Source organism: Furipterus horrens, unplaced genomic scaffold (genome assembly GCF_987537825.1).
Source record: "Furipterus horrens unplaced genomic scaffold, mFurHor1.1.pri manual_scaffold_7, whole genome shotgun sequence".
NCBI lineage: Eukaryota > Metazoa > Chordata > Mammalia > Chiroptera > Furipteridae > Furipterus > Furipterus horrens.
In genome coordinates, this window is record NW_028327177.1 from 97,705,238 (window position 1) to 97,720,102 (window position 14,865).

At 41.6% G+C, this 14,865-nt stretch overlaps 1 protein-coding gene across 1 annotated transcript in view; it reads left to right on the plus strand.

The window, feature by feature from the left end:
• Positions 1-14,650, plus strand: part of RFT1 (RFT1 glycolipid translocator homolog) — a 35,427-nt gene extending 20,777 nt beyond the window's left edge. Inside the window, exons 8-13 of the mRNA XM_090284026.1 lie at positions 951-1,001; positions 2,107-2,237; positions 3,270-3,414; positions 7,939-8,044; positions 13,090-13,339; positions 13,672-14,650. Coding sequence (XP_090140152.1) covers positions 951-1,001; positions 2,107-2,237; positions 3,270-3,414; positions 7,939-8,044; positions 13,090-13,339; positions 13,672-13,839 — 851 coding nt within the window. The 3' untranslated portion in view covers positions 13,840-14,650. The remainder of the gene's footprint in view (positions 1-950; positions 1,002-2,106; positions 2,238-3,269; positions 3,415-7,938; positions 8,045-13,089; positions 13,340-13,671) is intronic.
• The last annotated feature ends 215 nt before the right edge of the window (positions 14,651-14,865 follow it).

A 14,865-nucleotide genomic window follows, 5' to 3' on the forward strand; every position in this document is an offset into this window, starting at 1 on the left:
GCCTGGACTTTTTGCAGAAGTTGAGGAGCCATTTAAAGGTGTGAAAGCAGGGGTTGACTAAAGAGCTAGATTTGCAAAAACTACAACTGTTAGCAGTGAGAATGGACTGGAGCAGTGCAGAGATGCAGATAGGAGTGACTGCAGCTGTGGGGCCAGTGCCCAGTGGAACCCATCGAGGTCCCTGCTGCAGATGCAGCAGCTCAGAGATCGGAGGGAGAGGCAAGGGCCAGAGAGACTTGAGAGATCACTGCTTCTAATCTCTTCATATTGCTTTTTCTTTTCCATCAGGTTGCTAGGAAGTGAGAATTTGCTCTATAGGGCTGTGGGCACTCTTCAGTTCTCTAGCTCCATAATGGTCAGTGCTTTTTGTTAACAGATAACAGAAAAATTCATAAAAATTGGGATTGGGTGAATGGGGCTCTGGGCTGGGGTCTTCACCTTGAAAGCATTAGACTTAGATTTGAATCATGAACTTGGGCTCCACAGCCTTGCCAACCTCCACGGAGCTTTCACTACCCTGAGAGGAAACTTTTAATGAGTCTGTGCATATAACCATGGACCTTGCATTTTACAGAATCCACACTCAAATTATCTGACCACCCTTAAAAGTTGAGAGAATTATTTTCACTATTAATATTTTAGTTATCTCCCCATATTTAAAAAAAAAACAAACCACAACTTAGACTGGTTTTATTGATTTTATTTTCTTTTGTTTTTAACTGGTTTGGCGATTTGCTATCAATAAATCTCCCAGCACTTTCTAAACTGTTACTATTCCAAGGTTATTTGAAATCAGCATTAAGACAAATAATGTTTCTTTAATTGATTATCTAATTTTTCGCCTTTGAGAGTTATTTCTCAACAGGAAAAGTTGGTAGACTATAGGAAATAAAGAAACACAAAAATAATGTACATTTGAAATACTAATTATTTTGCTTTTTTATTTGCAGGGGAGCGTTATGTGATGACATTTTTGAACGTTTTAAATTTTGGCGATCAGGGTAAAGTGAAATTCTGTAGTGTTTTCTAATTGAAGAGGAATACTGTTAGTAGATAATTTCTAATTTTTTTCTTTGCATTTCAGTATGTTTAACAAAAATGAACCTAAGGATTATAAAAAAATGAAGATTATAAAAACATGAATTCTGAAGATTGAAAATTGTAGGCCTTTATAAATATATACAGTATACTGACGCTCCCTTTTCTTTTTCTTTTTAATATTTTTTAAAATTTATATTTTAGAGGGAGGGGAAGGGAAGGAAACATTGATGTGTGAGAGATATGTCAATTGGTTGCCTGGCATGTACCCTGATCAGGAATTGAACTAGCAACCTTTTGGTTTGCAGGCCAGCGCTCAGTCCACTGAGCCACACCAGCCAGGGCTGACTCTCCCTTTTCATGTGACTTGGGTGGCAGGTTCTTTGCCCTTATCCTGTTTTCTGCAGAGTTCTGATGCTCATTTTGGGAGTGGGTAGGTGTTAAGAGAAAAGGGAGCCCCTCATCATTGTCAGAAAGATTGGCCCCGTGTCTTAATATTATTTTAATATTATTAATTAATTAATTTATTTATTTATTTTTAGAGAGATGGGAAGGGAGGGAGAAAAAGAGGGAAAGAAACCTCAGGGTGTGGTTGCCTCTTGCACACTTCCAACTGGGGACCTGGCCCACAACCCAGGTATGTGCCCTGACTGGGAATCAAACCGGCGTCCTTTGGTTCACAGGCTGACACTCAATCCACTGAACCACCCCAGCCAGGGCTAATATTTTTTAAAAAATATAACCTCAGAGGAGTAGAAATAAAAATAGAAAAAAATCAACTTGGCATTAGTGACTTCTATAAAAAAGTGCTGATGATAGAAGTGTTCTGTGTCTTGACTATCAAAGTCAGTATTCTAGTTGTGACATTATACTATAGTGTTACAAGATGTCATATTCAGAGATACTGGGTAGAGTGTACCTGGATCTCTGTTAGTTCGTATAACTGTGTGACTATCGTTATCTCAAAAATTTCACTTGAAAAATAAAATTAGAAAAAAAGTTGATAGTACTGTGAAAATTCGAAGAGGAAAACTGGTAAGATTGTTGTTTCTTCCTTTTGTTTTGTAGGTGTATATGACATAGTGAATAATCTTGGCTCCCTTGTGGCCAGATTAATTTTCCAGCCAATAGAGGAGAGTTTCTATATATTCTTTGCAAAGGTGCTGGAGAGAGAAAAGGATGCCACACTTCAGAAGCAGGTAGTCTTGGTTCTTATGTCACTGTGTCGAATGAATTCTTCTCTAATTGCAAGATAAATAGACAGGAATGTGGAGCAGTCTGTTTCCCTTCTGTCTGATCTGAAATTTTCTTCTAGATTTCATTTTCTACACATTCTGAATGATGGCTCACTTCCTTTCTCACTGGCTGGCTTTTTCTTCTTACCCTTTGTTCTTCTTTGTGACCTTATTCTTGACCCAGCTGTCTCAGAGCTCTTGATGGCGGTCCCCAGTGCAGCACAGACCCCCTCCCATAGTCTAGTCTTAGGTGCAAGACCCAAAGGTGAGCCACGGTGTGCAGAGACTAGGGAGGAAAAGACCTGGCCATTCAGTTTCTCTCACCATCACCCGTTGTTTGAGTGTCTTAAGGACTGTGAGGTACCCAGAGCAACATTTGGACTGTGAGAATCTACATACTCTGCTTGGTAAATACAGAAGAGATTTTAATCCAGAAGTATTTGGTTGTGTAAACTTCCCTTTTTCTAAAACCACTGAAAATGTCTGGCTTATTTTAGAATTAAAAGAAAGCTTAAGCCGGCCTCTTACATGTCTTAGAAACCATTTTGCAAAATATAGTTTATGCACAATATCACACAGTGAGCTAATCTGGTTCTCAATTTGATTGAGGAATATTTTCCTAAGTACATTGACAGGAACTTTAGGATTTGAAGATGTTTGTCAGGAGAAGCACACTGGCAAAGCTAGCTAACAGTGTAAAAATTTGCTGTCCCATTTAAGAATAAATATCAGAGGGAAAGTGTTTCCTAAGCAATGTTTGAAATAATTTATCCTGAGTGAATTAAAAATTAAACCTCCCCTGAACTCCTGAAGCAGGCAGGCATTATCATTTTCCTTCACTTGCTAATTGGCAGAAACAGACAGACTGCAGAAAAGCATTGCTGTCCCTCACCAATGGAAAGAATGGTCTGTAAAACAGCAAAGTGCGGAGGTCAGATGTGAAGTTTTTCTTTAGCTCATGAGTCAACCAACTTCCTTCCCTCTCTCTGGCACCAGGAGGACATTGCCATGGCTGCCGCGGTTTTGGAGTCCCTGCTCAAGCTGGCCCTGCTGGCTGGCCTGACCATCACTGTTTTTGGCTTTGCCTACTCTCAGCTGGCTTTGGACATCTACGGAGGGGCCATGCTTAGCTCAGGATCAGGTATGCACAAGAGTTGCCATATTTGTTCTAGTTTCTCAACAGAAATAGGAGAATTTTATGAAATTGAAGAACTTGGGCACACATGGTTGAGCTCTGTGTCCTGTAGGGAGAATGGTCCTTAATGGGCTGGATGGGGGACTGATTCCCTCACACGAGGTCAGACCAGCTCAGGGTGTGGTTGTGGGGGTTTGGCACCAGGTTGATCAGTTCCTGAACCTCATTTGAAGTTGTTAAGAATCCTTGGCTTCCCTCTTAGCCCTAAACTGTGATTTGCTAAGCGCTTCCTTGTGTCCCCTCTGGGGTGACGGAGGAAGGCAGAGAGCAGGCTCTAATGAGCCTCCACTTAGTATTGAACACGTCTGAAGATAGTAAATACCACATAAATCTCAGCCTTATGCATAAAAGCCTTTGAAGGATAACCCTGAGCCATTTGCAGAGAATAAAATTGATCTCAACAAATAAAATTGTATATATAATCCAGTGACTTGGTTTTTGAAGGAGAAAAGTATTAACTGTGTCAGACTTTGAAACACCTTGTGCCCAAGCGATGAAGCGTCTCACAGCTCTTGTTAGGCCCTGGAGACGTCACCAATTTAAAAATGCGCTGGGCCGTAAGTGAGAAGTCCATTTGCAGTGTTTCATCTTGGGCTTAGCAAAGGTGTTTTTAATTCCTCAGGTCACTAGACAAGAACCCTGAAGACTTCTTTCTGCTGTCTCACCTCAATGTAAAGAGCTTTGTCAATTGCCATTTTACAAGTTCACTGTCATTCATTAGTCTCCACTGTAATGAGCCCAAACTTTTGGAATTAGGAAAAGAAGGACTGAACTTCTTCTATCCTAGAACAAAGGTCATTAAGTTTGGAGAAACACCTGCTGTGAAACCAGTGATGTGGTTTGCAGCTCCCTGGGGCTCATGCTCTGAAAAGTACATTTCTATCAGGCAGCTGCAGGGAGGCCTCAGTAGGAAGCCATTGGTAAGTCAGTGTGCAGAGATTGGGACTCATCTATTTCACAGCCTCTCTGCCTCTTTAGAAAGATGATCCCAAGGAACAGCCTTTAATGTAACATAGCCTCAGGGCTTTGCCATGAGGAGAGGGATCTCCTATCAATATAATGTTCACCTGACAGAGTAATTAATCATAGGAAACATATAAACAAATGACTGTAATTGTGCAGTCCTTTTACTCAACTGAGATGCTGGTGCCAGTTTTGAACATTGATAATATATTTATCAATTAAAAGGATCAGTATTAGTTGCTTTTTAAGGTGGTAAATTCTGTCTCTAATGGTTTATGTCGGGGTCATTAATAATTTTAGACTGAAAAAGATATTTTCTCAGTGTCCTCTCCAGAGAGAATAGAGTCTTCTGAGTGGTCTGGTTTCTTAGTCTGTGAAATGAACGTGTGGTTTGGGTGCCACCAAGGATCGTCAGGTCCGTTGTCATCTCTTGCCTGGCTCCAGGCTGAATCAGCGTCCCTGTCCCAGCAGGATCTTCTAGTATTGTCTCCTCATTGTAGCCGCCTCTCATTTTGACCAAACTCCAGCTCTCTGTAAAGCCTGAGGTAGCTTCTGGTAGGGTCAGTGTGTCTCCCCAGGGTGCCTGCTGGCTTTCCTTTCCTCGTGTCTACTCCCCACCTCTCTACTCCCCCTTCTCTCCTTGCCCTGACTCTTTGGACCAGTGCTGTGTATCTGGATGCCTTTCCTGTGCCAGAAAATATTGACACTGCTGCTTCCTACCCCCAGTCTTTTTTGCTCACTTAAATATTTCACAAAACAACTTTTTCCAGAAAGTCCTCCTGAATTAATCAGAAAAGAATAGCAACTCTCTGTGGTTCAGCCAACCACTTTAGTTTTAGTGAAACTTACAACACTGCTGTCCTCAGTTGCCACAGGTGCATGTTGACCTGTCTTCACCCATGAAGTGGATTTGCCTGTGACCTGAATTGGCCTCTTAGACTCTCTATCCTCTGTGCTCCTATCTCCAAATGTGGGACCTGGGCACTGCATAGACAGGCTTTTGTGTGGGGCACTGTGGTTTTGCTTTGCAGTATTTGGGGTTAGCACTATATATAATTAGGGGATTTGTAAGTGCCTAGTGACTGTTCTCAGAAATCTTTATCATACCTAGCTTTTCCATCCTCAAGAAAAATATACATTCACTGAACTTCCTTGACATTTCTCACATTTATCTCTTAAGTGCTTTTCTCTGGCTCTTTCTTTAAAAAAATTTATTTTTCTTCTCTGGCCCCTCATATTAATTGCCTTGGGTTGAAATAACAATGTACCACAAACTGGATGGTTAAAACAACAGAAATGTATTGTCTTACAGCTTGGGAGGTCAGAAGTCGAAATTCAAGGTTTAAGCAAGGCCAGGCTCTTTCTGATGGCTACAGCTCTAGAGGGGGAATCCTTCCTCGCCTTTTCTAGCTTCTAGTGTTTGTCAACAATCCTTGGCTTATAGAGACAGTCATAACTCCAATCACATTGCTATCTTCTCCCTGTGTGTCTTCACATCATCTTCCCTCTGTGAATGTATCTCTGTCCAAATTTCCCCTTTTTTATAAGCACACTGGTCCCACCCTAATGACCTGTTTTAACTTTAACTTATCTCTCTGAAGACCCTATTTCCAAATGATAGGACTTCAACATATATGGGGGGGTCCATATAATTCAACTTATAATACTTCTCAATTCAATACATAATTTGAAGTTCCATTCAGGAATTTCCCAGTTTCAACCTCTTTCCCCCAAATTGATTCAAAGCCCTTTTACTTGAATCACTGTTTCATGCAAGAATCTTGTTCTCCACAATGCAAAGCAGCTCTTATCCTCCTTCAGATAGACCTACATATACCATTAGATTTCAGTTACCAAGTGAGAGGTATGTATTAGAAGAAGAGCCCCATTTCTCTCTGCCAGAGAAGAGAGGATGAAGAGAAGCCGGAATACACTGAGCACAGTCTCGAGCCATTCCAGAGCAGAACCTGGTCCCACTTCCTCTACTGGAGCCCCTCAGCTGCTGTGGGGCCCAGGCTACTTTCTGCAGCAGCTTGGGGAATGAAAGGCAACATGACATGATGAAATGAGGAACCCGAGAAAGGGCCATGTAAGATGGTTTTTGTTGGGCATCATGGCTGCCTGTTAGTACTCCTTTTGTAATTTTTGACTGCCAGAAAACTGTTTAGGGTCCCCATGGCACAGAGATCTTTTGTATCAAGCAGCTTTCGTAAACCATGAATGAATTCCAGATTCTGAGACTCTGGAACTTCAGTCTCCCTGCCCTGCCTTTTCTTTTAGTGGCTAGGTTTCTTCTTTATTGAGGTCTAATTTACATAAAATGAGATGCTGTGCTCTTGAGAATGCAGTTTGATGAATTTTGACAAATGTATAAACCCAAGTAACCACCATTCAGATTAATATATAGAACATTTATTTCTGTTACCCCAGAAAGTTCTCTCAGGACCCTTCCCAGCTGGCTCTCTGCCTTTACCTCGGAAGTAACCGCTGTTCTGACTTATGTCACCTTAGATTAGTGTTGCTTTAAGAAAGAATTTTATATAAATGAAATATTATAACAGAGACATTGGTCTGTTTGGCCTCTTTTTTTATTTTATTTTTTCATTTTTATTTATTTATTTTTGTGTTTGGCTTCTTTCCCTCAATATAAAGGTTTTGAGAGTCATCCATATTTTTACATGGTTCAGTGTTTTTTTTTCTCTTTGATTGCTGAGTATTTCTTTGTATGGATGGCCCACAGATTGTTTATCTTTTCTCCTGTTGATGCCGGTTTGAGCTCTTCTATGTAAAACTGCTATGGACATTTATGTACAAGTGTTTTTATAAACACTTGATTTTATTTCTGTGGGAGATACACCTGGGAGTGGAATTACTGGGTCACAGGTGAGTATATGTTTATTTTATTACTGATTTCTTGGCTGTATCTTGATAATGGCTCTCTTAAAAGAGGGGATTAATACATTTTTAAGGCTTCTGAACTTGTTAGCAGGTTTTTCAAAGTTTGTTAGTTAGCTATAGAACCACATTACTTTGTTATAGAAAAAAATAACAGCGTGGGCCCTGATTCTCCCTGTAAATTTGTGGGTGCTCTATCTTCAGAGCTTCCTGCTGGTCCTGAACTCGGGCTTCTCCAGGTCTTTTCTTCAGGTCCTCTTAACATGCAGGGCCACTTGTGTCCCTGAGTGCTCCATGTAGCAGCCTCTTCATGCTGATTTAAAAAGCGAGATTTGCCTGCTGGCCAGATAAGCTCTTAGTTGTTAAGCAAGAGATGTGCATTTATTCATACTTGTCCTTTTGTTTTTAGCTGTTTATTTTAGCTGGTGCCATGGAATGCTAGGAGTCCTTCCAGATAATTAAGACCATAGGCTTGAGCCTGCATTTGCCCTTTGTCTATACCATCAGGGCTCATGACCCCATTCTGGTGTTCTCTGACTGCCCATCCAAACTGAGGGAGGATGTGGGCCTCTCATTTGTGCTGTGGCATCTCAGTGGGTTGCTTCCTTATAGGTCCTGTTTTGCTGCGTTCCTATTGTCTCTATGTCCTCCTGCTTGCCATCAATGGAGTAACTGAGTGCTTCACCTTTGCTGCCATGAGCAAAGAGCAGGTCGACAGGTAGGTAACCTTAAAGTTACGTCTTTAATCGTGGCCTTTAGCCAAAGTGAAGTAACTTGCCAGTCTTCTTTCTTTTCATTCTGGACATGCATTTATAGAAGGCTCTTTTAGAGGTACCACCCAGCCCGTTATACAGTGCCTTCCCCAGGCTCTCCACTGCACACACCATTGGTAGAGGAAGAAATCTGGGCCCTGAAGGGTTGTGTTACTCCAGGTTTGCAGAGACGGGCACAAGACAAACTCCATTCCTCCACCTCCTTACCCAGTACTCCAGTGGGTTGCCAAGGAGCTTCTCTTAAGAAGAGTCCTCCCCCTGAGAATCTGATTTGTAGATCTTTGAGAATCTCAGGAATCTGTGGCATGTTTTGCCATATTTTTTTTTCCCATCCATTGATACCAGATCAAGACCTGTGCCCTGGAACCTCAAGCAATGGTTCTTAGCACTGGTTATGAGTCAAAATCATAATCAGGGCTTGTTAGAAATGCACATTCCTGTCCACCTACTTCCACCACTCCCTCTCCTACCACACCTATGGAATCACAAGCCCCTAACCACATGTGTGGGTTTTTAAAAGCGCCCCAGTGATTCTGATATGAACTGCTAATTAAGAACCTCACATCCAGGATCATTCATCTCTTGTGTCCAAATACCAAAAGTAGCAAGGCAGTATCTAAGACAACACTACAGGATGAAGTTCAGGAGAGGGATAAAAGTGATGGGGGGAAGAAGGGAGAGTAGAAGGGATGGGTATAGGTAATAGGATGAGTGGCCCTTGTTCTCCCTTTGCCCCTTGAGGCCTGTGTCCCTCAGAATGTCCATGCTGCTACTACTGCCCAGAGTGCTGTGGAAAGTCCTTAGAGGCCCAGTGGTGGGGGTGGGATGGTAAAAGGGTAGTTCAAAGAGTTGGCGAACCCTTCTTCTCATTCAGAGCAGCCTCTCTTCTTCCCAAGTTGGACTGTCTCACAAAAAAGCTTGGTGACTTTGTTTGCTACACCATAGTTTAGAACTAGAGTCTAGAGCAGCAGTCCCAGACCAGACTGGTCAGATTCCCCTAGGAAGTTCTAGCCTCTTCCCAGATCAATTGAACTAAAATTATAGGGGCTCAGGCCAAGGAATCTTTCATTACACATCTTCAGGAGATTTCTGATGCTAGCTAGGACCTGAGGAACTGCTGGCCCAAACCAGCTTTCACAGTAAAAACTACGTTGAGCACTGTGATCCAATATATACTTAGGTGAATATGACTGAAACTTTCTGCTTTCACAAAGCAGTAGGTATACCAAGTATGTGCGGAACACACTGATGGTTTTTAATTCTGTTGTTTCATTTTTAAACTGCCATATCCTGACCCACTAAATTGATTTTCCAGTATGCTTTTAGGTCACAACACAGTTTTCAAATAATGGTTTAGAGCTAGTGTGTTTACTTCAGATAGTTAAACTTATAGCTATTAAACTACTTTGAATCCATCCTTCCCCTCTTTTCTTTTTCATGGGTAGAAAAGTCTATTTAAGTTTAATTTTGAAAATACTATATTTTTATTTGAAAGGTGCTTCTAATATGAAATAATTTTAAAATATAATTTAAAACAGACTAAAAGAGGCACTGAAGCATCGTGGAAAGAGCTCTGGACTAGGAATCTATGTCTTTGAAGGGAATTTTGTTACAATAGTTTTATCATTAGTGTTGAGGGAAAGAATCAACATTATTCCTGCTTAAAATGTTAAACAAAAATCTCATACAACCAAATCATGAGGGAATATAGACTGGCTGGTTGTGGTCTTTCCTCTTACGATTCATTGAACCAAATGAAATGACTTTTAAGTTAATTTTAATGGGATTTTAATAGTATATAAATATCTAGAAAATTATTTTTATGGTATTAATCAACATAGAGAAAAGAGGGCAGAGTGCCTTCTAATGCAGTTATCTGAAGTAGCTCACTTTCCTTAAGAGTAAAATGTGACTTTAAACATAATCTTCAGATATGTATTAAACATAGTAGGCCCTGGCCCTGGTCTGAACACACAGAGCACCTGGGCTCATCTCTGGCATTTTTTCATCTCTGTGAATTTAACCAGACATAAAGCTCTAGTAAGAATTTTTATAGTACAATAGAATTGGGCAGCTTAGTTAAATTTTATAATTGGTTTACATTGGATGTTTGGATTCTGAATTGAAGAAAATAGTGATAAAATCATGGGCTTTTAAAGATTTATTTATTTATTTATTTATTTATTTTTAGAGAGAGGAGAAGGAAGAAGGGAGGAGAGGGAGAGCAACATCAATGCGTAAAAGAAACATTGATTGGTTGCCTCTCACACTCCCCTAACTGGGGATCTGGCCCACAACCCAGGCAAGCACCCTGACTGGGAATCGAACCAGCAGCCTTTTGGTTTGCAGGCTGGCGCTCAATCCAATGAAACATGCCAGTCAGGGCTAACTCATGGGCTTTTATTTAACCAACTTCAGACTCATCAGTGTTTTTCTAAAGAAAAACAGGGTATTTGGTTGGATGTTAAATATTAGACCATCCTTTGAATTGCAAGTTGCTGTTTTGTTAATAACCTCATAATACATAGAATGTGATTTATGGATTTTTCATTATGTCTTATTGAAGAATTTTTGTTTTGTTAAGTATATCTCATTTTCTTTTGTTCGTTTGACAAATGCTTTTTGAGCATCTACTCTCTAGTAAGTATTGTTTTAAGCTCCAGGAATACAGCAGTGAATAAGATGGATGAGATGCCTGTTCTCTTGGAGCTGAGAGAGGCAGGTAGTGAACAAATAAATAAATAAGAAGATTGTGCTGTACAGAGAACTTAAACAGGGTGATGTAGTGAGAGTGGGGACCTTTCTAGGTTGGGAGGCCCATGTGAGGAAGTAGCATTTAAACTGAGGCCTGAATAAACAAGAAGAGTCTGCCATGAAAAGAGGCACAGAGCCTTCCAGGCAGAGGGGACAATGATTGATGCAAAGGCCCAAGGTTAACAGCTCCTTTGTCTGACTTGTTGGCTCTGAGGGCCCAACATGGAGTTGAATGGAGGGTGCACACAATCTTCTTACTGTGGCACAAACTGGCACCATCTTTTTCATTGCTGCAGAGACTACATTGTATGCTGGCTACATGGTATAGCTGTGCCTTGATATATTCAACCAGCACCCACTGGGGGATGCTTTGGTTGCTTCCACAGTCAGCATCCTTGACCATCTATCTTTTGATAAGCATGATCTTAAGCCTAGTGTCTTAGGGCCATGGAAAAATAAGCATTCATAAATATTTTACTATTTATGTTAACCAAATCTTATAGAAAAGTCATTATCATTATTAATTTTGCATTGATTTAAAGAGTGGCATTTTAATTGCATCTTTTAAATTTTTATTTTTTCCTGGATTATTCCTTTAAGACTATAGATTTGTGAGTTCTAGAAAGTTTGACAGCTGCAGAGTCCTATTCTAATGAAACACAGTGGATCCCATCATTATCATCTCCCAAATGACCACACCAAAGAAGCCGCACTGTTGAATTCATCCCTGCTTGAATTAGTTACTGGATTCATTCATTGTGGCCATTTTACTAGGAGTTGGGTGACAATGACTTTGAAAACTTGTGAACCTATTGCTTAAACTCTTAAGGATTCGGGGGGTAGTACACCTTTCTGATATTGTTTCTGGCGGTAAAAAACAACCAGGTTACACATTTCTGCTTCTTTTTGGAAGAGTTCAGAGTACTGGTCCATGATGGGTCCCACCTCTATGACTCGTTATGAAGTTGGCCACTCTGATCTCTGATCATTGATTAGTAATGGAGGAACTTCCCTGTGAAAGTATGGGCTCATGTACTTTCATTGCTTATTAAAAGAGGCTCTCTCTCAACCAAGAAATAGACAAGTTCCTTGTTGGACTTCTGGATGAAAGTGCACACCTCCCCTGTTGGGGTATAGTTGTGTGTGTGTGTGTTTGTGTATGTGTGTGTCAGGAGATATTCTTACCACCCATTCTGATAAAGTATATCTGCATAGCCCCTTGGGTTTAGTCAGCCCAAGGACAAGTACCTGGGTATTTGGGTGACATGGTGGCTTTCTTACCACCCCTCCTATGCAGAACCTGACTGGTGGCCTCTAAGGCCAGCTTGAGGACACCTAATGGGTTTGGTTCCCTCAACTGTATACTTAGAATGCTTGCTGTGCACTAGGTGGAAACCAGATGCTATACCACAGCCTTTTGGAGGATTATGGCAGCTCTTTTACCTTTGCTGAGACTCAGTTTCCCTTGCTGAGAACTGAAGATAACTAAGAGACATGCTGCTTTGAAATCAGAGAAGCAAAGGAGTATTGCAATCCATCCAGTCATAGCCTCCAAAGAGCTCTAGAGATGTAGAGAGAAAAGGAAGGATGCTTAAGAATCTGAGGAACACTGAAGATGATCCAGACCTCACTCCCTGTTTACATTTCATTTTGGAGGCTGGTCATTTGCTTTAAGTGATGTCCACTAGCCAAGGTTATAGAGCTTCTACATTTCTCAAAGGAAGTGGTGTATAGTGCTCAAGTTTAGAGGCCAAGGGTCAGGTTAGAGTGTTGACTCACTCCCTAGGCAGATTACTCACACTGTATGCCTGGTTTCCTTATCTGCAAAATGAACCTAAACTCTACAAGGCAAGGACCATGTGTGTTCATTCACAGCACCCCTCAGTGCCCGCCAGAGTTAGCATTTCTATGTAATTGCTACCCGTGTCATATTCTTATGCTTCACATTAAATACTTGGGCTGAATAAGATTCTTATGTTTTTTATCACAAGGTGCCAATTAAACTAACCCTATCTTGAATTGCTCATTTTCTTACTCTCCCATTCAGGGGTGAGGAGGACAAAGACATTTCCATGTTATCTATGTAGCATTTAATGTTCTGAAAACCAGCTGGATCATGGGAACTCAGGGGTGCTTTCTGTGATTTCATGTTCATGGCTGCTTTTTTTTTTTTGCAGGAGTTCCGTCTTAGAACAAGTTGCCCACTGCCCTACTTTGCTTGTTTTCCTTTCCTCAGGTATAATTTCACAATGTTGGCCCTGTCATCTTCATTCCTGGTGCTGTCCTATCTCCTGACCCATTGGTGTGGCAGTGTTGGCTTCATCTTGGCCAACTGCTTTAACATGGGCATTCGGATCACACAGAGCCTTTGCTTCATCCACCGCTACTACCATGAGAGCCCCTACAGGCCTCTGGCCGGCCTGCAGCTGTCTCCAGTCCTCCTTGGAACATTTGCCCTCAGTGGTGGGATTACTATTGTTTCAGAGGTGAGAGTCCCTGCTGCCTTCACACCACATGCTTTGGTAATCTGCCCACTGTCCCTCACTCTAGGCTTCCCCTTCCCATTCTGCCTAAAGCAGCTGGACAAATATTTGACACCTCTTATCCCTTCCCCTAAGCCTCTAGGACATCCTCTTATGATAGCTGCTACCAAACCTTCTTAACCATTGGGGACAGAGTAGACCCGCAGTACATAGTTGCCATACTTTCTATCTCACTCAAAGGTGGAACAACAGGGCTTCCACTTTCCCTGGCTTGCCCCAGAGGTAGGAGGTACAGAAAAAAGGGCCAGGGCAGTGACAATGGTTTCTTTCCGCAGGTGTTCCTCTGCTGTGAACAGGGCTGGCTGGCCAGGCTGGCGCACGTGGCTGTGGGGGCCTTCTGTTTGGGAGCAACTCTTGGGACAGTGTTCCTCACAGAGACCAAGCTAATCCACTTTTTTAGGACTCAGTTAGGTGTGTCTAGGCTTGCTGACAAAATGACGTGACCTTAGGGATTCACTGACGCCTGTGCACCTGGACTATCTGTGGGCAGAACACATTTCCCGGGAAGAAGAGCCATGCAAAGGGCTCTGCAGTGGAGTGAGACCAACCCAGGCAGGTGAGACATTGGAGAGAACCACCGGGCCAAACTATCCATTTTAGACTCCATCATGAAGGAGGAGTTCTATTTTTAAGGGAAGACCAAAAGCTCTTTTAAAATAGTTATATTTTGTTCTAATCAGCATTTTTTTCTTTTGATTAATGTATTAATTCCTTTAGGTCTGTCTGGTTGACCTTAGGAGCTACATGCTCCAACAAACTATACCTTGGATGTTAATAGTTAATCATCTGGTGCAAAAAAAGAGATGCAGCCATTTTACCCATCACAGGAATATTTGACTTATACTATGAAAGAAGGAAGGAAAGCTCTGTTAGGCACAAAACGAGATTAAAGGTGACCCTGGTATTGTAGCTTTCCCCATGTCAGCCCTGTGGTCTGGGTTTTTAGAGAAGGAAAATGTTACTCAATAGAAATCCAAGAAATGAAAACACAAAGTCTTTCAGATCACATTTCCCAACGTTAACTAGGAGGAATCACATGTCACCTTCACTGCTGTGTGCCCTGGGCCAGCCCATGCCTTCCCAGAGTACATGCAGGCTGGCTCAAGACCCCTGGTCTGACTACCTGAAAGAGGGGATTTTGAAGGAAACTGTGATCCATGGAGATGGCACAGATGACAACTAAAGTTGAATAGATGTATCTTTTTCTTCTTCAGAATAAAATAGAGTAAATTCTAATATATCCAAGTATCACAAGGCCCTCCCACTGACCCATTACTTCCAGTACATGTCAGTACTCCTGAATTGCAGCACCAGGACAAGAGTGGCAGGCCTGTGGGTCTGGTCCTCCAGGATACAATGGAAGTCCAGGGTTAAAACTCACCTCTCTGCAACCTCTACCCAACAGGTGAGATCCATCGAGCTTTGTTCCTAGGCAGCAAGGCATTTTTCTTCTTTCATTAATGTAGTTT